The sequence below is a fragment of the Paroedura picta genome, chromosome 7 (assembly GCF_049243985.1).
Source record: "Paroedura picta isolate Pp20150507F chromosome 7, Ppicta_v3.0, whole genome shotgun sequence".
NCBI lineage: Eukaryota > Metazoa > Chordata > Lepidosauria > Squamata > Gekkonidae > Paroedura > Paroedura picta.
The window spans coordinates 95548930-95574740 of record NC_135375.1 but is presented as its reverse complement, the minus strand read 5'-3'; the positions used below and the strand labels follow the sequence as shown (position 1 = coordinate 95574740).

Below are 25811 nucleotides of genomic sequence, written 5' to 3'. Positions count from 1 at the left end.
GTTTATAGGAGCAGGCCCTTCTTTTGCATCTTGTCTTAGAACATGCAGGCCCTGTCAGCGAAAGATACTTACTGAATAGGGTAGCCGAACACACAGCCCTCAAAGATCTCCTAGTATTTCAGCTGATCAGCAGACCACAGAGAACTCCTGGAGAAAATGGTTGCTTTGGAGGGCAGACTCTATGGTATTATACCTTGCGAAGGTACCTCCCCCTCCCAAACCCTGCCCTGCCCAAGTTCCCCCCCTCCAGGCCTTTCCTTACCTGGAGCTGGCAACCCTACTGAATGAAGAATGCAAAAAAGCTGGAAGAAATATGAACATGCAGCCTGATGTGCAACGTGTAGAAAAATGAAAAACATTAAATATACGAAAATACATGTATAGAAATGGAATGAATGAATGAGTGAATGAATTAATTTACAATGGAAGTTAAAAACACTATATGATCTCAATGATAATCTCACTATAAAATCAATTATAAAAATCACAAACATGGACCAAGTAGCCTAGACCAGTGGTCCGCAACCTTCTTCAGGCTGCGGACCGGCGGCGGTGGAGAGGGCGAATGCCGGGAGTGCCGGCATGTGCATTTGCGGCCACGCATGGCGCAAGCATGTGCAACTCAGCCACGAGTGGCGCAAACGCGCATGCGCAACCCAGCCGCACATGCGCGCATCCGCAGGAGTGCCACACATGCACATTTGTGGCCGTGCATGGCGCAAAACGCATGCGCAGCACGGCACGGCCCTGCGGAGAGAGGGAGCTGCGGCCCGGTGCCAGGGCCTTCGCGGCCCGGCACTGGGCTGCGGACCAGTGGTTGGGAACCACCGACCTAGACCTCAACCTGGGTTATGTAGACCCGCAACCCTTCCCCAGATAGTCAAAGATGGTCCTGGAGGGAGTGGGAAGGAGAGAGGCAATGTGTGGGCGTGTGCACAGCTCTGCTTCCCAACCATATTCTGCACCATCGCACCACTTCTGGGTGTTTTTGAAGCCTGAAGAAAGTTTCAGGGGGTTCCCAATGGTAAAAAAGTTGAGAAAGGCCAGCCTATACCCATGTGTTTTGGCGCAACAGCCTTCTTCATTGGTCAGATATACATTTAATAATTTTCTATGCATTATATCAGGCCGTAAGTTCACATTTCTTCAACCTTTTTGGGTTACTTGTTTCCAATTTGGGGGGTTAAGTACATCCCCCTCTTTTTTCTTGGCATCCCTACTTAAATGACTCAATTCATTCTTATGTCGATGAGCAGGAGATATTATTTTAGCAAAGAAGAAGAACAGCCAATATTTGTATCTTGCTTTTCACCACCCAAAAGAGTCTCAAAATGGCTTACAATCACCTTCCCTTCCTTATGAGGGAGGTGGGGCAGAGAGATTTTGGAGAGAACTGTGACTGGCCCAAGGTCATCCTGCAGGCTGCATGTGGAGGAGGAGTGAGGAATCCAACTTGGTTCTCCAGAACCACTCTTAACCACAACACCACGCTGGCTCATCGTCCACAGCTTGCCTGTAGTTCACATGTCCACAAGGAGAACGTGGCTGATGCAGATCTAACGCCAAAAAGAGAGCTTTTCTATCCCTTTTAAACCCAATGGAACCAAGCTAACAAGCATCCAGTAGAAATCAAGAGACACGTGTTGCTTGTCCGAGCCAATTCTAAATGCTCGCTCCCTTTCCAAAGGAAACGGAACCTGTAAAGGCTCGTTCGCTCTGGAGTATGAAACCATATATTCACCCCAGAGAGTGAGAAGCAGACAGGCTGAAAGCCTATTTAAAACAGAAGAATGATTTCCCATTAACGTTAAAAGGGCCTTTGGCTAGCCTTGCCACAGCAACGTAAAGGACAAAAACCTAATATTATTAATTGTCTTCTGCTCTGTCTTCATGGGGTCCTAATTTGTTCATAGGCTGCTTTCTCTCAAAAGCTGAATTGAGAAAGGAAAAAGGCAAGCAGAAAAACTCCTGAGATTGACCACAAGTGGTGTGAAATCATCTCTGTTTATCAGAGTTGCTAAGAAAGCAGACACGGACTGGGCTAGGCCTCCGTCCCTGAGGAGGGCCTTGTTTGTTGTACGCAGTGACGTCGTTGAGGTGGATGGATTCCACCAGCTCTCACCAGCAAGTGCCTTGTTTATCTTTACAGTTCAAGTTCTCGCAGCAAAATCTCTGAAAAAGCCATACATTCCCACAGTTATCGCAACATACAGCTCAGTAATATTTATGGCTATGCCATTAACTTTCTCATCTGCAACAATTTTGAGGAAACAGGGCCATACAGCACTTGTTTCAAAAACTCCCCCCTCAAGTCTCAAAGCAATATTTAACATCCTGTTGTCAGATGGAGCGGAGTCCCCTTAGCTGCCTCCAATGTCCAACTCCCCACTAAAGTAACTTCTCTTATCTTCACGGCTGGGATATATGAAATCAATAGACGTGAGTAAATCATGCGGTTTCTCCAAAAATAGGAGACCAGCAACAGTATCTGCTTTCGAACTGCTTAGGGACTTCCTTTGGAAAAAAGCTTAGTTTAGCCATCCAAGAGGAGAATTCGAGAAAAGGAAGAAGCAGTCAAGGATGGGGCCATCCAGACCTTTTGTCACCTACAATGAGACTTTGTCCAAGGAGGAACAACTTCAAACCCTCCAGATATCAGGTAACAGAGGCCTATTATGCATGGGTGTTTCCCCTTGCTTTCACTGTGTATGTATGTTGGGATTTCGTTGTCTTTCTGCATTGATTTTCCTCCCTTCTGTGCTCAGTTTGCTTTCTAGTCGCTGCTTCCCCAGGTGTTCTGAGAGTGCTTTCTTGCTGATTTTCTCCTTTTTTCAATTCCAAGCTGTACAGATTCCTTCTCACCCTTTTGCCACCCCTTAAAGGTCACTCCCCTGCCCACATTGAGGTTGTTCTGCCCACTCTGCCCCTTCCACTATCCTCTCTCCTTCATTTATTATTTATTTATTTATTACATTTATATGGGTGTAAACCACCCAGAGCTGCAAAGAAATGGGCAGTATAGAAATCTAAATAAATAAATAAAAATAAAATAAAATAAATATACTGCCCTCCTCGGAAGCTCAAGAAACGTAGGAATATTAACAATACAGAGAAACTGGCAACCATAGATAACAATGGAACAATAATAAACAGTGAGACCAGTAAATCCATAACCATAACATACAATGGACCCGTGGCTGGTTAAAGACATTGAAGCTCATGGATGTTGAGGTTCATGGGAAGAAAGCTCGGGGGCCCCATGGAAGGTGCTAGTTGATTGGTGTACAAGCTCCATTTCCCCTTTTAAAAATTAAAAAAAAAACAAGCAGCATGCATCTAATGATATGAGACTATCATTAGTCTTGGATTGCTGAATTTTAAAAAAATTAAAATGAGGTGTGAAGTTTAGACTGCTGCTAACATTGACCTGAAAGGGAGATCTGAGAGGAGGTAAATGGCAGCATTCCCAGTGCGGAGGAGGGAAAAGGATTTCAGTACTGCATGAAAACCAAATATGGGGGTGGTGGTTGTCAGTATGGAATGAAAGTGACAAGAGATGTGGAGAGCAAATGGCATAGGAAGCCTTAACTTTGAAAACAATTTTCCCTTCAATGCTTTCGTGAACAAAGTTTCGGGGGAGACCATTTAGGCAGCCTCTGAAACCCTCACATTAAAATGACAGCTAAGCCACACAGACCTTCTGCAAACTTAAGAATCGCTCAGTATCGATCCATTTGGAGGACGGAGTGCGATCCCCACACGATAGGCTTTTAAAAACTGCCAAGATCACAATCAGTGGGAAGGATCAAATCAGAGCTCTCCAGAGCTTCTGCCAGTGGATTCCTCCCCCATACAAATTGCAGCCCTGTGCGGAGTGGAGCGACAGACAACTTTGTACAGGTGCACACACACATGCACACACACTGCCAATAATCACAGCTTGCAATGCCAGTGGGTTCTGTCTGTCGTGCATTCTGTACACTCAAAATGTTCTCCCATATTCTGATACTGTGTCTCTTTGCAATATTTTCAGAGTGGCTGATAACACAGCAGAGAATCCCTACTGCTCCACAATAAGGAAAATGGGGCTTTGCTGTTACTTGTCAGTTTCAGAAAACGTCTTGTCAATTTCAACATCACCCCCCCTTTGCCCGCTTTCCTTTCTGTTCCCTTACATTTAAGGCAGGGGTAGTCAACCTGTGGTCCTCCAGATGTTCATGGACTACAATTCCCATGAGCCCCTGCCAATTGGGAATTGTAGTCCATTAACATCTGGAGGACCACAGGTTGACTACTCCCGATTTAAGGAACTAATGTGAAAATGCACGAGTGGAACCTGAACCACGAAGATTTAAATGCAAGATACTTGCTGGATGGCAGCAGCCCGGTGGAGGGCAGCAGCAGAGGGCAACTGCATAATTTTTCAAAAATCTTTCGATACGCCAACACACACATCGCAAGTGACACTCCACCCCGATGTTGAAAAGTGCATTTTTAAAATTGTAGCGGCAGAATAAATACACCAGAGGAAAAAGAATGATGCCTAAGGCAGAAACCGAATTTGAAGTCAAGATTCAAGGCCTACTGTTCTGAAAATCTGCAGTAAGATGTGTGTGTTAGGCCAAACACTAACCAGTAACACTTCTATCAACTCTGCAGTCAAAAGAGCGTTAGCCCCCTTTGCCAAATCAGAGACCTACTACATCTTCTTTTTAATTCTGATCAGTCAGTGCTAAAGACAAGTATTTCCAAAACAGAGACCCTGACCTTGCTTCTCTACCCAGCATGCCTGTGAGTAACCTCAGATCTTTTGCACAAGGCACTGATCCAATCAAATCAGTCTAAGAAGAATTTCCCATCACTATCTTAGTTATCTGCAGAGAATAAAAATAACAAGCTGGCATGAAGTCTCATCAGCCGGTCTATAGAAATGCATTTTGTAACTCAGGAACGGCCACCTTCTCCAGCCCTGCGCCACTACATCTTCAAAAATTTGCCCCCTTGACAGCTTGGCAAAGGACACAACTGGTCCCCTGAGAAGTAACAAAGGCCTCTGTGATGGAACAAAGACAGTGAAGAAGCATCCTCTCTTTTGGCCTCAAGAGAGGTTCTAGTCAGCTGAGAGAGAAAACCGAAAGCAAAGTTGTCTTTACAAGCTTCAGCACCATTCTGAAGCCTTCCTGCCTAGTTCACGGGCGTCTTGATTATTCTGGGGCTCTGGGCAAATCTAGGACGGGCCCCCAGCATCACAACCTCCCCACTGTCGGGACCCCTGCCGAGGAAGAAGTGGACCTCAATTCATGCATGGTGAGAGGGAGCCACATCTACCAACAGAAGCCAGCCGGGGAAGATGCAAGAGGTAGCAGGAGCTTGCTCTTATTTCTGCCCCTCCTTTGAGGGGGTGTTTGAACCCCCCCCCAAGTGTGGACCCCAGGGCAGCAGCCCCTTTTGCCCATTGGCTCATACCACCCCTGACTGGCATTCCCTTGAAGACTCAAATATAGCAAGGCCCCTGAGGGCATTCATTCATTCATTCATTCATTCATTCATTCATTCATTCATTCATTCATTCATTCATTCATTCATTCATTCATTCATTCATTCATTCATTCATTCATATTCCGCCCTTCCCCAAAGGCTCAAGGTAGATCACATCAAACTAAACTGCAAATCCAATAAACATGAAATTTGTGAAAGGCATATCTCCCTTCAATATGAGAGTGGCTGAAGGAATGGGACCTGACTTATTATGTCTACAAAAAGATCTTGAGACTTAAAAAAAAAAAATGAGCCACGAATTCGGAGGAATTAGCAGATCTTGACAACCAGGACTGGTGTCAGCATACCCTTTGGTGGGGCAGCTACCAGGGCCCAGGACTTCTCGCAGGGCCCACTGCTGACAATTATGTGCCTCCCCTGCTGCCCACCCACCCACCCTTTTCCCCACTCCCTCACTCGCAAGCACTCTGCCATCCATGTTCCCAGCCATATGCACTGCCCAGGATAGTCGGGGAAAGGTCCTGAAGGTGATTCAAACAAGTGGTAAGAGGGCTCATTTGTGGGTAGACAAATGATGCCCAGACATGCGTGGTTGCTGGGCTGGGAAGGGGGGCATGAAAAGGGGACCTGGTAGTAGGCAGAGGAGAGGACAACAGGAGCCCCGGGCTCTCTGTCCAGGGCCGCCAAAAATCTAGAACCAGCCATGAGGGTAATCTAACATTATAATGCTATAGCACTCTAGCAAGTACCTTATTTTATTAGAGCCTAGGAAAAAAGTTTCCAATGGAATGGCAGGGGACACCAGGGAAATGTTGACTGGCAAAAGAAAGTGCACACACATCTCTTGTGCAGATATTCTGTGTTGCCGGTGTAAATGTCTCTCATACCAGAGGAACTCAGGGTGCCAACTTCCACCAGGTGGTGGCTGGTGATCTACCACTATTACAACTGGTCTCCACAGGACAGCCATCGGTTCACCTGGAGAAAATGGCCACTTTGGAAGGTGGATTCGATAGCATTGAAATCCCTCCCCTCCCCAGGCTCTACCCCCGAAATCTCAAGGTATTTCCCAATCCGGAGCTGGCAACCCTAAGGGCAACAGAGTACAATGGAATGTAGCTAACTGACCCTCTGGATCCCATGCAAATGATCCACAGAAACAATATTTCTTGCAGAAAAATCAGAGCCAACTACTGGAAAGTTCTCAGCTACTAATTGTAGAGGACTTCAACCTCTTGTGTGTGTTATCTGCAAGCGATTCTCATAAAAACAAAGGGTAGGGAGAAAGGAGAGCAGAGATTGTTGGCTTCTAAATCCCATGCTTAGCAGAGATATTTGGCTGGCTAAAGGGCAAAGGTGAGGCATGCAATAACTTTGTATCTGTTCTTTATTCTGGGGAATTAGCAGAGGGGAGGGGAAAATGACTGTCAAATAAGCCAAAGGACATATTTGTCCCCCCCCCAGCACAATCTGAATAATGGAAAAAATTTACAGCTCTGAAAACAGTCACAGCAGAGAAGCTGTCACAACAGCTACACCTTTGAACAGGCCAGAAACCCTTTATCAGGACCCAAGAGAGGTTTATGGCTAGATCTCGCAAGGACTGTTTTTTGTAAACAGCAGCCATACCTGGACCCAATCCAGCTCAGGACGGGCAAGAGGAAGCGAAGTGACTCAGTTCTTTTCCATGCCAGTGTCCCAATTCAAAATATTATTGCTACCTTTATTTATTTACTGCCCTGACCTGGATGGTCTAGGCCAGGGGTGGGCACACTGTAGCTCTCCAGATGTCCATGGAAGTTCATTCCACAGAGCAGGGGCCACCACAGAAAAGGCCTAGCATATGGTTGATGTCCAGGTGGGGTGGGGGTGGGGGACCAGAATGATGTATCTGGTATATGGAAACATAGGAACTGACATGGTCCTTCATATATATGAGTCTCAACCATAAATGGTTCAAAAGGTCACTGGCTACCACGGTGCACTATAGAATAATATAACTCCCCCTATATCCCAAAAAACCCTCTGACCTGAATGGTCTAGGATAGTATGGTCTCATCAGCTCTCAGAAGCTAATCAGGGTCAAAGGGATAGTACTTGAGAGCCAGTTTGGTGTAGTGGTTAGGAGTGTGGACTTCTAATCTGGCAAGCCGGGTACGATTCTGCGCTCCCCCACATGCAACCAGCTGGGTGACCTTGGGCTTGCCACAGCACTGATAAAACTGTTCTGACCAGGCAGTGATATCAGGGCTCTCTCAGCCTCACCCACCCCACAGGGTGTCTGTTGTGGGGAGAGGAATGGGAAGGCGAGTGTAAGCCACTTTGAGCCTCCTTCGGGTAGGGAAAAGCGGCATATAAGAATCAACTCCTCCTCCTCTCCCCCCTCCTCCTCTCCCCCCTCCTCTCCTCCTCCTCCTCCTCCATTGCAGGGAATGGCAAACCACCTCCAAACATCTCTTGACCCTATGGAGTCACTGTAAGTTGGCTGCAAAGACAGAACTTTCCTCCACCACCACTACCACCAGCAAGACACAAAGGTCTCTATCCCACAGAGAGGACAGCTGGAGAGGGGGGATCAGAGAAAACACCTGTCTTTTTATGGGTGTTCTGTGAGGAAATCCCTGGATTCTTGTACAAGTTTTATTACAAGAGGAGAAAGTGTAACTGGCACGCTAACGAATGCAGCTTTCTAGTCAAAAGACAGCGTGGAAATTGTGGGGAAGACACAGAACTGCTTAACAGAAAGTCTGGAAGAACCAGGTAGACAGAATCAGGAAGAAAGATAACGGCAGCAGTGAGTGGTACAGACCCCAGAGTACACTGCTGCTGTTGCATTGGATTCTGGAAACATTCCCTGCGCAAGTGCATCTTGTTTGTTTACTGGGCTCCTCCTTTTCAAAATGAATATATAAAGGATCACCAGAACATACAAACACACATGCAGAAAATCAAAATCTGTGCATCTAGTTCTCCTAGAGCCAATGCTTCCTTGAATGGTTTTTCCTGTTACCTGGACACCAAGAAAACATTGCTCCTTATCAGTTTTCTCCAGAAGTAATTGAGTACTTCTGGTTTCGGCGTTAGGGCAACCTCCAAGTCACAAAGCTTTTACTTCTTGGCAATAGCTTTCTCAATTATTGGGGTGGGGGAGAGGCAATATAACCATCCTGGCAAAATATAACAGGGAAACAGAAAAAATATGCTCCAAAAATAAATCGGGGCTACAGAACATGTACAATTTTTCACCAGGACATTTTCTCTCTCAGGCAAGACAGACTGCGTTTCTTAATAACAACCGATCTGATCCAGAAGGGGAGAGAGATGCAGAAAAATCTACCTCAGTGCACTGGTTCTCTTATTAAATAAAGAATTGCCCTCAAGGACACAGAGAGTGCATGGAAATCCACCCTTGGATGCACATTTACATTCTTATGGAAGGCATCCAATGCAACCCTTAATCTTCATGTTCATGCCAAGATGTTCAGGCACTATCTAAAGTGGAAAGATAATGGGGGGAACGACAACAAGAGAACAGCATTAAGAGCAGCAACAAAAAGCAAAGCATAGAATTACCAGGAAAATACGTTTGCCGCCTTTGGGCATCTACTTGCAAATCCTGAAGAGCTTTAGGTCCTCCCTACTTCCATTAATTCTCTGCGATGAAGAGCTAACAGGTACTGGATGGGGATGTCCTCTGTGGAGAACAACTATCTGAATCACCTTTGACAACCAGAAGGACCACCATGGAGCTACCCACCCTCTACCTGGGGTCCCCAACATTGTAACTGTGAGCACCTGCTGACCCCTTTCCTGGTGCCCACCAAGAGTTTACAAAAAGTGGGTGAGCCAAGTGTGCCTATTGGCCATGGGAGGCCTCACTGGCCATGCAGATTTTTAATCAAGTTGCTTTGGCAACAGCTGCCCCCACAACACAAGGATCTCCGTGGCAGGACTGAAAGGTAAGCTGCGGCAGCCATCATACGAACAAAAAGAGTTGGTATTTATACCCCACTTTTCACTGCCTGAAGCAGACTCAAAGCGGCTTACAATTGCCTTCCCTTTCCTCTCCCCACACCCTGTGAGGGAGGTGAGGCTGAGAGAGCTCTGACAAGACTGCTCGGTCAGAACTGCACTATCAGGACTGTGACGAGCCCCAGGTCACCCAGCTGGCTGCATGTGGAGGAGCGGGGAATCAAACACCAGATTAGAAGCCGCCGCTCTTAACCACTACGCCACACTGACTCCACCCCCTGCAGGAGCCATTTTGTGGCTGGGCCCACCACACAGTATGTGAATTCCAAAGGTGCAACCAGGCTCAGAAGTTGGGGGGCCCTGTGTTTCCTACAGCCAAACCTGCAATCAAGGTAACCTACAGAATCTTCAGCAAATGCACACAAAGGTGGATCGGACATCCAGGCTGAGAGCAAGGCTACTTTCACCTTCGGATGGTTTCATTGGTTGCCCTTGCATGCCCTGCAGATTGTAACCTGTTTTTAATACTTGGATCACAACAGTTATATTATCTTCCCTCGAGAATCGAGTAATTACCAAGACTTTCAATCTACGCTCGGGTTATATGAACCAGCTTGCCCATCGGAGCTAATCCGTTAGGGCCATCGCAGAGGGGGGGAAATCCATCTCTGTTCAGGTCACTGGAATTATCCTCAGACTTCTCCCAGCTCTGCAAACCTTTCATTTTACGATTATGGCTGAACTGGGATTTTCATCTTCGCTCTTCTACTTCAAACTGCAATCCTAAAAAACACTTTCCTGGGAGTTAACGTTATGGGACAGAATTGGACTTGCTTCTGAGTAGATCACTTAGTATGCTCCCTGATTACCAAAGGATCATTTAACTAGAAAAATAGCCAAACTGGACTACCTATCTCTCCGTGCTTAATATGCCAAAAGCCTGGGGAACAATCGTATCTGGAAGCCACACACTCCTGGCCAGAATCCTGAGCTCTTCCTAGTAATGTGGGGGGAAATTTGCAATTGTCCAGAGACACTTGACTGCAACAGCACATCTCCCAGGGCTGAGCAGATTCCAGGAATGAACACAGGCAGGCCCAGGGTCAAACAGAGCATGAATAAATGAAACCCCTAAGAGCAAGTTTCTCCCTACTGAGATGCCAAACCTTTCTTTCTTCCTGACATCAAACCACAGCTGACTTCACAGGGTGATCTAGGCAAGAGATGTTCAGTGGTCGTTTGTTACTGCCTGGACCCTGGACTTCCTTTGATGGTCCCCCATCCGAAGTCTCACCAGGGCAGGGCAGCCCTTGCTTAGCTTCTGAGATCTGAGCAGCCTGGACTATCCAGGGCAAAGCATCCCTAGCTCAGATGCATTTTAAATACGGGCGTGTCTGCTTTCTTTCCAGGTAACTGTGATCCACTGACATTCTTTCTTGGCTGAGGTCAAAGAGGAAGGGCAGATGCTCTCGACATGGCCCAGATATTCCCTTCTTCTCGTCCTCCTCCTTTGTGCCAAGCGTAACACCTGGACTCTTGCAACATGAAGCACACGCAAAGGGTAAGCATGATAATAATGCAAGATTGAGGCCACTGTAAGATCAGCCGAAGGTCATCCTGGGTATGCAGGACACACAACACAGCACCAATTTTGATTTTCCGCTGGAGCTGCAATGACAACGGCCCCATTTTTTTTCCTGTGGTGAGCGGTTTCTTTTGGCCTTGGCTCAGGTTCAGAGTGTTTTCTTTGTTTTCTTCCTAATCTATCGTTGCATAGCATTCTCCATCGGCTGAACACACATCATAAGAGCAGACATCCCAGATCTAATTCCTGTCTCAGTCTGTTCCCTTCCGGATGGAGCGCCCATCCATCACAGCCCTGCTTGAAGGACCACAATTAGATCAGCAGAAGCCAGCTGGCGATGCCTTATCTGGCACTAGGGTAACCTTTTTGGGGCTGAAGGTTGCAAAGGTTCACTCACAGCTAATGAACGGATTGTCAGGCAGCGGTATAATCAATCACTAGCTGTACAATAAATATAATTAATTAACAAACTGGTTTGGTTAGTCACACAAGCCAATCCATGAAAACAAGGGGTGATCCCTAAGCAAGACTCTGCTCTAGAGAGCTAGCTTGGTGCATGGGTTAGGAGTGCGGACTTCTGATCTGGCAAGCTGGGTTTGATTCCCCGCTCCCCCGCACGCAGCCAGCTGGGTGACCTTGGGTTCGCCACGCACTGATCAAGCTGTTCTGACTGAGCAGTAATATCAGGGCTCTCTCAGCCTCACCCACCTCACAGGGTGTTTGTTGTGGGGAGAGGAAAGGAAGGTGAATGTAAGCCGCTTTGAGACTCCTTCGGGTAGAGAAAAGCAGTATATAAAAACCAACTCTTCTTCTTCAGTAATATTGGGCCTCTCTCAGCCTCACCTCCCTCACAAGGTGTCTGTTGTGGGGAGAGGAAAGGTTAGGAGATTGTAAGCCGCTCTGAGACTCCTTTGGGTAGAGAAAAGCAGCATATAAGACCCAACTCCTCTTCTTCTTCTTCTAGAAATCCCTCCTTACTTGCACAGTCTGTTTTGCCCTAACACCATGATCTGCCTCTGTTAAACCAACACATGAAGCTGCCTTCTACTGAGTCAGACCATCGGTTCATCAAAGTCAATATCATCTACTCTGACTGGCAGCAGCTCTCCAAGGTTTCAAACAGTGGTCCTTCTCATAATCTATTCCCTGACCCTTTGCATGAGACATGCCAGGGATGGCACTAGGGACCTTCTGCATGCCATGCAGATGCTCTATCTCTGGGCCAGGGCCCCTCCCTGAACCATTCATTGCATGAGGGTAACACATAAGGACTGGCCATCTACTTTTCTATGGCTCTTGAACCTTCCCCCTGATCTCCGGAGCAGACCAGCGTCAGCCGTGGTTAGTACTGGGATGGGAAGTGGCCAGGGAAGCCCAGAGTTGCTAGGCAGAGGTGGGAAATGACAAACCACCTCTAAACGTCTTGTGCCTTGGGGTTGCCATAAGTTAGCCTAAGCACTGGCCAGGTTATCAGCAGCGAATTCTCTGTCAGAGTGGCAACCTGCCACGTGGCACGCCACGGGCAACAGAGCAATATGATGGGGGGAAGCCTTGACTCTTGAAAGCTTACCCCCTGAAAATTCTCTCGCTCTCTAAGGGTTTACTGGACTCAGATCTAGCTGTTCTGCTGCAGACCCATGCAACCCCTTTGAAACAATGCAATCTCAAGTGAAGTTACAGCCTTCTCAATCCACTGAAGACAGGGAGCTGAGAAGGGTGTGTAACTCCACCGAGATTGCATTGCTGTCAGCTAGGGATACGAGCAGTGAGCTGGGAAGTCTTCCAATAGCCACAAAACCAATAATCCACTGCTTTCTCAACCTCAACACTGTGAAGAGATAGACACAGCCTGCCCCCAAGAGCTACTGTAAGAATCACAACAAACATACATTAAGGGCTTGGATCGCATGAAAGGAGCTGTATGTATAAGCTGGTGAAACACTGGTTGGTGCACTCGATTTCCAGCTGACCTACAGGAACCCAGCATGGTCTTCAAGGCTTGAGACACTCTGAGATGGTTAGCCATTGCCTTCCTCTGAGAAGCAACCTTGGACTTTCAGCTGAATACTAACCAGGGTTGACCGAGCTTAGCCTCTGAGATCTGACCAGCCTGGGCCAACCAGATCGGGGCACTATGACATTAGGCCAGTCGGTCAGTTCACCGCTACTGACATTCAAAAGATACAACACAAAAAAACCACAACATCTCAACAAGATTTCCACATCATCGCCAAGTAAAACCAGATTTAAAACAGCAGCATCAACACAGCACAAAGTTAAAAACTGACGTTAACTGGCACAGATTTCACCCAAAATTTTGCAACCTCAGTAGTCGTTTCAGGAATTAGGCATCTCAGGACCTTTCTGACCATCGGCTATCCTGCAGCAACTGGTTAGCAACGGGGCTGCAAATGACGGGGAACATCGCTGGAGAAGTATTACAGCTCAGCGATTTGCTCTGGTTGAAGGCCCCGCCTTATGGGAGGTAAGGGAAAGATCAGTGCTAGAGAGATGGACTGATCTTCCGTTCAGTTCAAAACAAGGTAGACCTCATTATATTCAGGGTAGAAAGTTTTCACTTGCCTCATTTTAGATACGTCAGCACAAACAAAGGGACGTGCACTCAAGGCAATTCAGCATGCAATGGCCAGGAGCCCAAATCTCCAGCCATTAACTCAAAGACACCTTGAGTATTTTTAACGCAGTGGAACATGAAATCCATAAGATATAGCATACAATTCTTGGGTTTGAAAGAACCGAAGCAGCCTGAGGTTGCGTCACCCGGCGTTCAGTGCAATGACAGAGGGGCACGGTCTCTCTTTCATGTCGCTACTTTAACTTCCAGACAAACAGAAAAAATTAGCAAAGAACAAAAAGCCAAGAGCCAGCCCCAACACCATCGTCTCTTCAGTTCAGGGAGAGACGTGCCATAGAGTCTCTCCTTGGCCCCTGGCAGAATGATCGTTTTACACCCCCGGAGCATGAAAACAAGCTTATCCAAGCATCGTCTTACCTTTCATTAACTACACATTGGAGCTATTCATCAAGGGCTTGATCCTCAAACTCAATGAGGGTTCTGTATTACGCCGAGGCTTTCGTGGATTAAAGATAGAACCAATCTACACGGAACGCTCGCCTCCCAGACCCTCTCGAGAGGGCGAATACTAGAAGATAATCATGTACTTCACAAAGCCGAAGCGTGCACGAATCCGCCTGTAAATCGCTCTGTGAAAAGGCACTTCTCTGCGGCACTCTCTGACGTGCGCTGGGTGGACAAAAGTGTTTTACTGGTGGTGGCTCAGGATCCTAACTCATTTGACAGGTGTAGCAAGAGGCTGTTCAGCAATGCTATCAGCAGTTCACTTCTTGTCCTCAGCACTTTGGGGAGGGAAAGGGGAATCCAGAATGGGAACCTGAAGAAGGGGTACCAAGCTGACACTGAATCCAGAGCATTCTCCTAGGATTGTGCGTGCTCAAGTTCTTCAGACAAAGGCAATAGGGGTGTATCCATCCAGTAGGCAGTAGGTAACAGCAAAGCCCATTCTGCACGTGTTAAATAATGCACTTTCAGTGTGCTTTTGCAGCTGGATTTTCCTGGGCCCAAAAGGAAAATCTACTTCTAAAGTGCGTGGAGAAGATGTGAAAAGAGCCTTGGCCTGGTCAGTAGGGCAGATGCTTCTGCTGTTTTCTCTTTCACGTTCAGCAGAGGCAGCGGGCTGGCTAAAACACCTTCCCTGCCTTGAGGTGAAACTGAGATGCAGTAAAGTACGTGCTTTGCACACAGGATGTCCCAGGTTCAAACTCCAGTTAAAGGATCAGACAGTAGGTGATATGAAAGCTGCTCTACCTAATTTCCTGGAGGGCTGCTGCCGGTCAGAGTGGACAATACTGATCTTGATAGACCATTGGATAAGGTAGCTTCATGAATAAGGTACATCTCCCTTATAAGCATACTTGAAGGCCCCCAAGGGAAACTGCTAATGGTATTCTTAATTAGCCAACTAATCATCTGAGCTATGAAGAGAGCTAGATAGGAAGGTGGGTGGGGATGGAATCTAATCATGGAACAGAAAATTCCACCAGAACCCACCCCACCCCCCGAGACTGAAAGCTAGAAAAATAAGTTCCATGGATTCACATATATTTACTTCAGAAACTTTTACAACAGCAGCATTTGGCTTTATTTGTGCGGATAGGAAGGGAAGGCAATTGTAAGCTGCTTTGAGACTCCTTCAGGTAGTGCAAAGCAGGGTATAAAAAACAACATCTTCTTCTAACTGTGTCGGTATTTCCCAGGCCAGAATTTTGCCCTTGTTTCCATCACAAGCACTGACAGTGCCACAAAAAGTACCCACATGGCCATTGGGGCTATCAGAGAGTTAGAAAGACAGATAGGCCAGGACACAGAAGAGGCTTCCTGCCTTTACTTTACTACTGTCCCTTTGATATATAAATTGATACTCTCCTTTCCTCTTCCTTCCTACCCTCTCTTCACTCACTGTCCCTTTTTCCATGTTGGCACTAGGAGAGCAGAACAGATCCCTGCATCTCTCTCCATCCTCATGAGTTAGAATAGATTAGAAATCTCTCTCTTGCCTCCTTTCTATCTAGAAATGGATTTCCTGTAATAAAGTAATTAAATTAGAAAGTCTCCGTTTTGTCTGTTGCTTTGTTACCTGCACACATACACAGAACATTGTTGCTTTTTATTGCCCTAATATTCCAACACCTGATGCAGCATGAGAGACAGGTATGAGGTGCAACTTTACAGGGATGAGGTGCAACTTCACATTGGCTTCAAAATGAACCATGAAGAACTTTTTTGCCTAATTGATTTGATCTCTGAAGACACTTCCAGATGCAGCAGCAGCAGCAGCATTTTTATTATTATTATTATTTAATTTATAGTATTTGCTGGCGTATAAGACTACTTTTCCCCCCTGAAAAACATGTCTCCAAGGGGGGGGGGGTTGTCCTATACGCCGGGTGCACTTCAGTTGGGATAGACATAGCTGCCCGTAATGACCCATAGTACTGTAATGTAATGTAACAAACTCTATATTTTGAGTGGAAATGTTGGGGGGTCGTCTTATACGCCCAGTCGCTTTATACGCCAGCAACTACGGTGCTACCCGCCACTCCCAAGCATGCTCATGGGGGGTTACAAAATGTAAAAAGATACTCAAAAGCCAGCTGAGCTGACCTTCGCATCAATCATTTGGTAAACCACCAAGTCAACAGGTAACTTTTCTACGAGATGCTTCCTCTTTTAGCCCCAGCAGGACAAAGTGGTGTCTGAAAACTATACCTGCATGTTCAAAGGAGCCTTATCAGTTCTGAAAGTATGAAATTCCCTCCTGGGGAGGCTTGCTAAAGTTCAGCCCTGCAGATTTTAAAATCTGAGCAGATTGTAAGGGCAAGAATTAGACCAAGAAGGGGTGATCTTGATTATTATGCACTATAAGGGACATAGGTGGTGTGGGGATGAAAACATTTGCCAGATGAACAGCATAGACCGGTACAGCTCGTGAGAGAACATCAGGCTGTACGGCTCTAATCCTAAGAGTCTCTGGATGCCACTGGGAGTGTTGCTCCGATCCTATATAAGGGCAGTTTGAAGGCATAATACAGAAGGGACAGAAGTTGGGGGGGGGGGATAAGGAAAGCCCCAGGCAAAAATTAGGAGCACTTGAAGAAAGGGGGATGCCAAAGAATGAGAAGAAAAGGGCAGAGGGAGATGACTCAAAGGGGAAGGAATATTGAAAGGAAAAGAAATTAGGAGGGAAATCAGTACACTTTGATTGTAAGAAGGCTGAAATTCACATCTGGATTTCAAATCACAAAGGAAAGCCTTTTTAGTTTTGACGTCTGCAGAAATTTCAATTCGTTTTATCGCCCCTTTTTAAATGTGCGTAATCCACCCCGAGACTCCAGGAGCAGAGGCTAGACTAAGTGATTCTGGGGCCCTGGGCAAAAGTCCACAATGGGGCCCTGGAACCACTGTCCCCCCCATACCATGCCCCCCCCGGCCACAAGCAAGGGCCAACTCTTCCATGGTGGGTGAGAGGCACTGTGAGCCAGTGACCCGAACCCCAAACAGGGCGAGCACAACCACTGGTGGTAGATGCAGCCAAGCAGCCCCAGGAGCCCAGGGACCCCAGCCCCACAAGAGGGGCAGGGCTGACACCTTTTCCAGGGCGGTCTTTGCATCCTGATCTATCACTGATCATTGGACACGGGGGGGGGAGCACTAGGGCAGAAGCCAGTGGCAACTGGCTGGGAAGGGGATCTGACCCCTCACATCTCTACAGCTGGCTGCCCCAGCTGCTACCCCGAAGCACTGCTGTGACTCTAGAAGACAACGCAGGGCCTGCCCCAGTGGCACCACAGCAGATGGGCAGTCAGCCCTTCCCCCAGAATGGGGCCCAGGACAGCTGCCCCAGTCGCCTCGTAGTTAAGACCACCCCCTGCGTGAGAGACAGGCAGAGAACAAGTGGAGTAAACAGATAAGTAAAGAGGTCACTGCAACGGCAACAAGTCACCAGTTCTAATCTGTTTGTTGGAGACAGAGTTTATTAGTTTCCCTGGACTGCTATTCGCCGCCTCAACATTTCAAGAATGAGACACGGGAGCACAGAGGGTTGCCAACAGATCTGGAGAAAAATATCCCATCTCTTTAAAAGAGGCTTACTCTGCAAAGAAGCTTTTTTCACTGCACGCAGGTAAATAACATCACCTTGTCAACAAAACTCATTCAGTCTCCGTTAAAGAGCCAGGAGTCTCCTGCACCCTCCAGGCAGCTGGCAACCCTAGATGTAAAGGATTTTTAAAAATTGCTGGGTTCACACTGGAAACTCAGGCTGTTGGGTCCACGTAAGGAGGAAAGCAGAGCTGTTGTTTTTGCGTGGTGCTTTCAAGCTTTCCCGGGCAGCTGGCTACCGGCTGCTGGGAAAAGAACGCTGAAAGACACAGGTGTTTATCTGATCCAGGTAAGGCAAGACTTGTGTTCTCCAGCACTGGGTGATTAGCTCACAGCAATTAGCGGCACCCTCCGGAGTGACACTAAGCAACATCTCCAGGCGATCACCCAGCAACTGAAGCTGAGAGATCTTGGAGCGAAGGGGTCAGGTTAACCTTCTGTGGAATGCTGTTTTTACGTAGGACGCGGACAGAGAACAAAGGTTTATCTACTTACATTTGAAAAATTAGACTCCATCTTATTGCGCAGAAGCCTTTTGAGATAGCGAGGAGCCAGCGAGGCGCGGCGGTTCGAGTGTCAGACTGGGTTTTTTTTTCTTCAAGGCCCAGGTTTGAATCCCTGTCCTGTCAGGGAAGCTACTTGACACTCAGCCTCGCCTACCTCACAGGGTTGCAGGGAGGGTAAAATGGAGAAAGGGGTAATGCGGTCAGCAACTCTGGGCCCATATTTCAGCCTCAGGGGAGGGCAGTATATAAATGTAAATAAATACATACATAAATAAATAATTTTAAAAAAATCCCTTTGTTTATCTTCAAGTTTCCCAAAGTCAGCCCACCAACGCCTTCTACAATATTGGTCAATGGCTTTATCAGGGCCTGCAAAAGAGAGCTCTTCCGCCAGGCATTTGGTTGAGACCAGGCGTAACCAGCAACATCTGCAGGGTCCCTGCTCCCTCCCTTCCTCCCAGAAATGTGTTCTGCCCCTGGGCCTGTTTGCACCGTTATAATTACCACTGTTGCAATTATCTGTGTTAATAGTATTAATGTTAAGGTTATCTAAATGTTATGGAAAAACTAAGTTCCTTGTATTGTTTTCTACATTTTATGTAAACTGCCCTGAACTCGTGGGAGGGCGGTATATAAATATAAATAAATAAATCTATCTCTCCAATGTGTAATGCTGTCATCTACAGCAGTGCTCCCCAACCCACGGTCCGGTACCGGTCCATGGCTCCTCCTTGTCCTCCTCCCCGGCTGCTGCCTCGGGGGCTGCCCTGCCACTCTACCACCGGCTCATCTTTGGTGCTCTCCAGTGGCCGCCATGGCGGGGGCTCCTCCTCGATGTGGCACTGCGCAGCTGCTTCTGACAGCGCCCCCCAGTGGGCAGCGGGAAGTCAGGGGCGCCGGCGGGAAAGCAAGTGGAGCAGGGGGGTCAGGCAGTGGCAGCATCCCTTGGCAAAAAGACTCCCCCCCCCCAAGGCCTCAGTAAAATTGTTAAGCGTTGACTGGTCCCTGGTGATAAAAAGGTTGGGGACCACTGAGCTACAGAATCAAACCGTCCATCCATCAAGGTCAGTGCTGTCTACTCAGTTCCACGCCTCTTTCCGCACAAGTTGGAAAATGCACTTTCGATGTGCTTTGGCGGCTGGATTTTCCTGTGCGGAACAGGACAACCCGCTTCTAAGGGGCACTGAAAGTTCATTATCCAACATGTGTGGAAAATGCTAACTGGAGCTGTTGGGGACTGAACCTCAGACTTTCTGCATGCCAAGCAGACTACTACAGAGGCAGGACCTGACCCTAAACAAACTCACAGTATGCAGAGGGGCAAAGGAAGGCCAATCCCTTGTCCTCTTCATTATGGAATTCGGAATGCATTAAGGAATTCAGAATACTACACAGTATTTCATATCATCTCCAGTCTTTTACAGGTATGCATTGAGCTGAGAGGGAAAAGGGTCAGGTTGTTGGGCCAATGGCTCTAGATACGAGGATGGACTTTATTTAAATACTTGGCTTTATCTGGAAATGGACACAGCAATGGAAGAAGAGTTTTGGGGGAAAACAGGTTTAGCTGGATAAGGATACAGGAGGGAAAAAAAGACTTTTCAGGGTTTTCAGGAGAAAATAAGACTTATGAAATGTGAATATGTCCCCCCCAAATACACACACACACCCTGCACACACTTTAAAAGTTTTATATATTCATTGTCAGGGTATTTCAAACTACTCCAGCCTCTCCTCAGTGATCCAGGGAACCATCCTAAGCAGGTCTACTCAGGAGTAGATTCCTTTTAATTCAATGGGGCTTACTCCTCATACACCCTATGGGGAATATTCAGCAAACCAGAAGCAAAGGAGAATCAACTCCTTTCCGCCTGACCTAAGTTTTTGTTGATCACCTGGGGCAGATTCTTACCCACCATAGGTGACCAGGCCAGGCTGCTAGTCATCCATTGGCCCACATTCCTGAGGTGAAAAAAGCCCTCCAAATTTCAATTCCTGTCAGCTCTTACCGAACTCTGACTCAGCTCTGCCTCTCAGTCTAGAAACCAGGAACTGGCAATTCTCAAAAAGATGACCGCCAAATGAGGAAAGCATCCCGTTGTCATCTGTATTCAAGCAAATACTACGCCCTGCCCTCCGACACAGCATAAACACAGGGCCAAGATTCGCCCCTGTCCAGGAAACGCGGGGAAATCCACAAGACCTTTTGGAAAAGGGGGAATCATTTCCTTGCACAGAGTAACTTCCCAGGGAGGGCTTCGTGCCTTATTTCTGAGGGAGGGGAGGAAATCTATTTATGGGGTCTCCTCCCTACTGAACAGACCTGCCCGGTGCCGCCCAGCCAATCTGCCAGGTGGTTCCCCCCAAGATGGAGAGCTAGGATATACCCCTGTCAAATGTACGGGGGGGGGGGGGGAGGAGAAGTATTTTCGTTTACAAGGATCCCGTTTGCCCCTCTCCTCAGATGGCAAGTCCACCCTTTTAGTAACAGCCCAGAAGAACTGCAAGGCTGCATTTCCCCCACCCCCCTCATCCAGACCTTAAAAAACGCTGCAACAGACAGCCAGAGTGGCTGATCAGGATTGCTGTTTCATGCTGGGGCTACTGGCTCCGCCGCAAGCGCATCTCTGCACGACTCTCCTACCTTTGTGATGGTCATGCAGCCCGGAATCTTTCTGAGGCGGTAGGATTGGGGGGGGGGGGATCCCGGCCAGGTTCTCGTCGCCTGCCTCTCGTGCTCTCTGCAGCAAGGATTTCGGATGCTCTCTACCCCACTAGCACCACTCCGCCGCCCTCTCTCTGGCTTTCTCCTCCTCCTGCAGAACGGCCGCCTCTCCGCTTACAGGTGCGGCTGCGGATCGCGGGCATCTCCCATTCATTCATTCATGCAGGCGTCACGGCACACGCGTGGCCAGCGAAGCACGGCGAGACGCCCAGAGGTCGAAGAGCAATGCCTGCCACCTTCGCCTGACTTTTCGCTCTCTCTCTTTAAAAATAATAATAATAAAAACCACCCAGCTTTAAAATGATAACGGGCAAGGTTAGTGCGCCGGCTTGCAACCCCCGGCCAGGGCGCGCGCTTGCAAAGTCACCGCTGCGGAGCCCGCACGAGCCGGGGAGGAAAGGAGGGGGGCGGAGCTCCGGGGAAAGGAGGACAGGCCCAGAAAGCCCCTTCCTCCCTCCCTCCCTGCCTTTGTGTGCCGCCCTTGCAGTGCAGCAAGCCCCGGCGGAGAGGGCGGCGGGACGGAGGGTGAAGGGGAGGGGGGCACGAAACGCTGGCCCGGCAGGGCAGGGCAGGGCGGCGGCGAAGCTGCAAACACTTGCACGCGAGGAAGCAGCGCTCCGGGCTTGGGAACGGGCTGGATCCTGCAAGCCGGGAGGGGAGGCACAAGCGGCAGGGCTGCAGAGGAGCGCCTGCAAAGCCTCCAACCCCCCCCCCCCCGGGAGATTGTGTATTTTGGAGAGGTCTGTTTTGGCTTCTGCAAAACGCGGCGCATCAGCGGGCTCCCCGGGCTGATGCACCGGGAGTGGCGCCGCATTTGCCGAGCCCGTCCACCCCAGCGGGAGCCGCGTGATGCAGACGGAGCGAGCCTTGGGCGCCGCCCCGCCAGGCAGGCCCGCAAACCCTGTCGAGGAGAGAGCTGCGAGGGGTCAATGCGGCGCTGCAATTTGCTCTTTGCATTATCTCCATGCGTGGCTCCCTGGCCACCGTCGCTCGCCTTCGGGGGCCTGGGGTGAAGGGAAGGGCCTCCCTCTGTTTTTTTTGGCGATTTCCACGGAAGGAGGCCCAAAGGGGAGAGATGGCCAAAAGCACCCGGAAGTAGAGATGACAACTCTGGTTAGAGACATTCCTTAAGATTTGATGGTGGTGGGTTGGGAGAAGGGGGACCTCAGCAGACTTGGCTGAGGATCCACCCCATCCTCCTGCTCTTCTCCTTCCTGCCCTTCAGGCCTCATTTCTCCATTGGCTCTCCTTCCTATGCCTCTACCACGAAAGGTTCCCTCCACCTATGGCCTGCTTCCTTGACCCCTCCCGTCCTTTGGCCAGCCTGACAATTTTACCCAGGGCTGCAACCAGCAGTCTCCCGCTTGCAAAGTCACTACCTCTTTGACCAGCAGTGGGGGGTGGCCGAGGCAGGGTTGTCAGTTCCAGCAGGTGGGAAAATTTGGGGTATCATGCCACCGTCCACCCTCCAAAACTTTAATTTTCTCGGGGGGGGGGGGGACAGGTCTCTGTGGTCTAGAGATGAGGCATATGTTGTGCCTGCAGATCTGCCGAGGACCGAGCTTGAGGTCCTAGGCAGGATCGTAGCTTGCAATGCAATTGACCAATGTGCAGCTGCTGGATCCAGTCAGTTTAAACTGAAACGGACCACTGGTGGGAAGAGCTGTAGCTTCCCTGTGTACATAACTTGGGGTTTTGGGGGGTGGGTTGTTGGTTCAGTTTTTAACTCGTACCATCATGCTGGGGTCACAATAAAGAGCTGATTGAACTCCTAGTAGTCCTGGCTTCCTTTGAACACACAGATTTAACAGTGTAATTCCAGGTGATCCCCAGTCCCACCTGGAGGTTGGCATTCCTTACCTCATTTCCCATCGCCCCATTTTCTCCCGGGGAATCTTCCTTTACCACCTAGCCTCCCTTCAGATTCTCGTTCTCCCTTCATTCACCCTCCTTTCCTCAGGCCTTCCTGTCCATTAGTTTTGTCCCTGGACAGACCGCATCACATGCTTCATTAGGGTTCCCAGCCTCCAGGTGGACACAGGGGCTCCCACCCCGACCCCCAAATTACAGCTTATCTCCAGAGATCAGTTCCCTGTAGAAAATGGATGCCTTGGAGGGTGGACTATGGTATTGTATCCCCCTGCAATCCCTGTCCTCCCCAGGGTCCATTTCCAAATCTCCAGCAGGGATTTCAGGGGGATACAATGCTATAGAGCAGTGGTCCCCAACCTCCGGTCCAGAGACCGGTCCCGGTCCGTAGATCGGTCGGTACCGGGCCGCAGCTCCTCATCCTCCCCGGCTGCTGCCTCAGGGGCTGCCCTGCTACTCTGCTGCTGGCTCACCTTTGGTGTTCTCTGGTGGCCGCCGTGGCTGGGGCTCCCCCTTGGCGTGGCACTGTACAGTTGCTGCTAGCAGCGCCCCCCAGCGGGCAGCGGGAAGTCAGGGGCACCGGTGGCAAAGCAAGTGGAGCAGGGGCTCAGGCGGCGGCAACGTCCCTTGGCAAAAGACTACCCACAGAATAGTGGTGGAGAGGAGCAAAGAAGCTGATAAAAGGGACATGGTTATTCAGCCACAGTTTCTGCACTTCAAATTCACATCTCCTGCATATGCTTTTCTGTAATTTAATGGTTTCAAAGCCATTCCATACTTCTGCAGTTAGAGTAATAAGATTCTTTTAAAATTTTGTATAGGAGTTTATCATGAAACACAAATAAATACTGAGATTGTATCCTGATCATGTATGATAGACTGACTGTAGTTGGAAAAAAATCAGCAAAATGAAACAGGAGTCCTCTGGCATTTCAAAGCCTACTGACATTTATTCCAGAATTAGTTTTCATGAGTCATGGCTCCATCAGATGAGCATCCATCAGATGCACTGGAGTGTTCTTTCAAAAACCAGGTTTGTCAAATACAGCCACTCGCCTGTTAATCAGAATTCTAAGGCAAATCAGAATTCTAAGGTATTGTTGAGGGGCAAAATGAAAATCGGTTGCATCAGAATCTTGTCTTCTCCCTCATCTTTGCCACAAGAACAGAAATGGCTAAAAAATGGAAGTCAACTACGAGCCTTTGGGCTGAATCCCAGGATGAGACAGGGTGGGATGAAACTTGACAACAAAGCTAAATATTAATTTTATGCTGCAGGGAAGATTATTGACGGTCTGAGAACCTTGTTACAAACGGCCATTCAAGTTGAGCTAGTTTAGATTCTGGTGGGTCGCCATATTGGTCTGAAGCAGCAGAACTTAGATGTACTTCAAATGTTAATCGTTTTGGGACAGATGCTACTGACTCTCTGATGTTTTAAATTTAAATTTTATTTGTACGCTCTAAACAGCAATTTAATTGTGTTGGTTTACATGCTGCCCAATTGATGACAAACTTGATTGAAATCATTCAGTTTGTCCGATTTTGATTAATTTTGCTCTTTGGGAAATGATAGATAAAAATATTTTAAAAACAAAAATAACTTTACAAATATTGTGTTTATTTCCTTTTCTTTTCAGAGCTCAAGTTATAGGTAAGTTGGCTGGAAGCTTTTAGGTATATTTACAAATATGCTGATAGTAAGGCAGCATAAGAAAAGACAGACAGGCAGACAAAGAAGGGAAGGAAGGAAGGAAGGAAAAGAGAGAGAGAGAGAGAAAGAAAGAAAGAATGAAAGAAAGAAAGAAAAGTTATAAAATAGGTCCAACTTTTCTGAGCAGAGTAGATCAGGAATGGCTGCCAAGTGACCCTGAATTTTTCCCAGTCTTAATTTTTGAATATATATCATCATTTCATTGGCTGCCAAAGTATGTAACTCCCATATCACCGTTTCACAATAAGGTAGAGTTTTGGCTTGCAGGCTGCAAAAGAAGGTATTTAGCGAGTATAACTCATGGCATCTAAGCCTTAAGGTGGATATATCCTTACCGCACCTCTAAACCTGGAACACTAAAAAATCCTGTTTATTGTTTGCCAGGATCCTGTTTGGGTAAGGCTGCCTGGGGAGCGCACGGTTAGATCATTTGGTCATCATCTCAAGCTCTGCAAGGGGCCAAACCACTGAAGTCACTCCAGAATTTTATCTCATGCACGGCTCCAGAAAGAGCTGCAAATATTCAGAATGAAATATATGAGCCTGGCTACTACCTCAGCAGTAAGAGCAATAACTCTATTCAGAGCATAAATCCAGCCTTGCAGCCTTGTAAGTTTCTGAAGGAGAGGTGTGCAACCTTGGAGAATTCAAGAGCCAAACGATGCCAAAATTAAACTATGCACTTTGACATGACTGATCATTGATCTGGATGAAAACTGCAATGATAAAGTTGGTCCACGTTTTTGCAGTCCAAGCACTGGTTACTGAGACTCCTTGATGAGGATGTGTCATGCGCCAATTTAGGACGCCACTCGCCAAGCCATTCCCTTCATATACTGATTGTTCTGACAACCAACATGCTCCGCCAACATGCTTGAACTGACAGATTTAAATTTTAAGATAATAATATTCGGGTTCATAATATTCAGGTGAGAGCCAGTTTGGTGTAGTGGTTAGGAGTGCGGACTTCTAATCTGGCATGCCAGGTTCGATTCTGCACTCCCCCACATGCAACCAGCTGGGTGACCTTGGGCTCGCCACGGCACTGATAAAACTGTTCTGACCAGGCAGTGATATCAGCATGCTCTCAGCCTCACCTACCCCACAGGGTGTCTGTTGTGGGGAGAGGAATGGGAAGGCGACTGTAACCCGCTTTGAGCCTCCTTTGGGTAGGGAAAAGCGGCATATAAGAACCAACTCTTCTTCTTCTTCATGATGAGCCGCATCTGACTCTGTGGCTT

The 25811-nt window shown here is 48.0% G+C and overlaps 1 protein-coding gene across 2 annotated transcripts in view; it reads right to left on the bottom strand.

The window, feature by feature from the left end:
* Window positions 1–21437, bottom strand: part of CORO2A (coronin 2A) — a 74386-nt gene extending 52949 nt beyond the window's left edge. The window contains exon 1 of one of the 2 annotated variants that reach the window (XM_077345488.1): window positions 20907–21437. Coding sequence is in view for 1 of the 2 variants with exons in the window: in XM_077345486.1 (XP_077201601.1) it covers window positions 20907–20921 (15 nt within the window). In the remaining variant the exon portion in view is untranslated. The remainder of the gene's footprint in view (window positions 1–20906) is intronic. The other variant, XM_077345486.1, reaches the window with a different exon arrangement.
* Between the last annotated feature and the right edge of the window lie 4374 nt (window positions 21438–25811).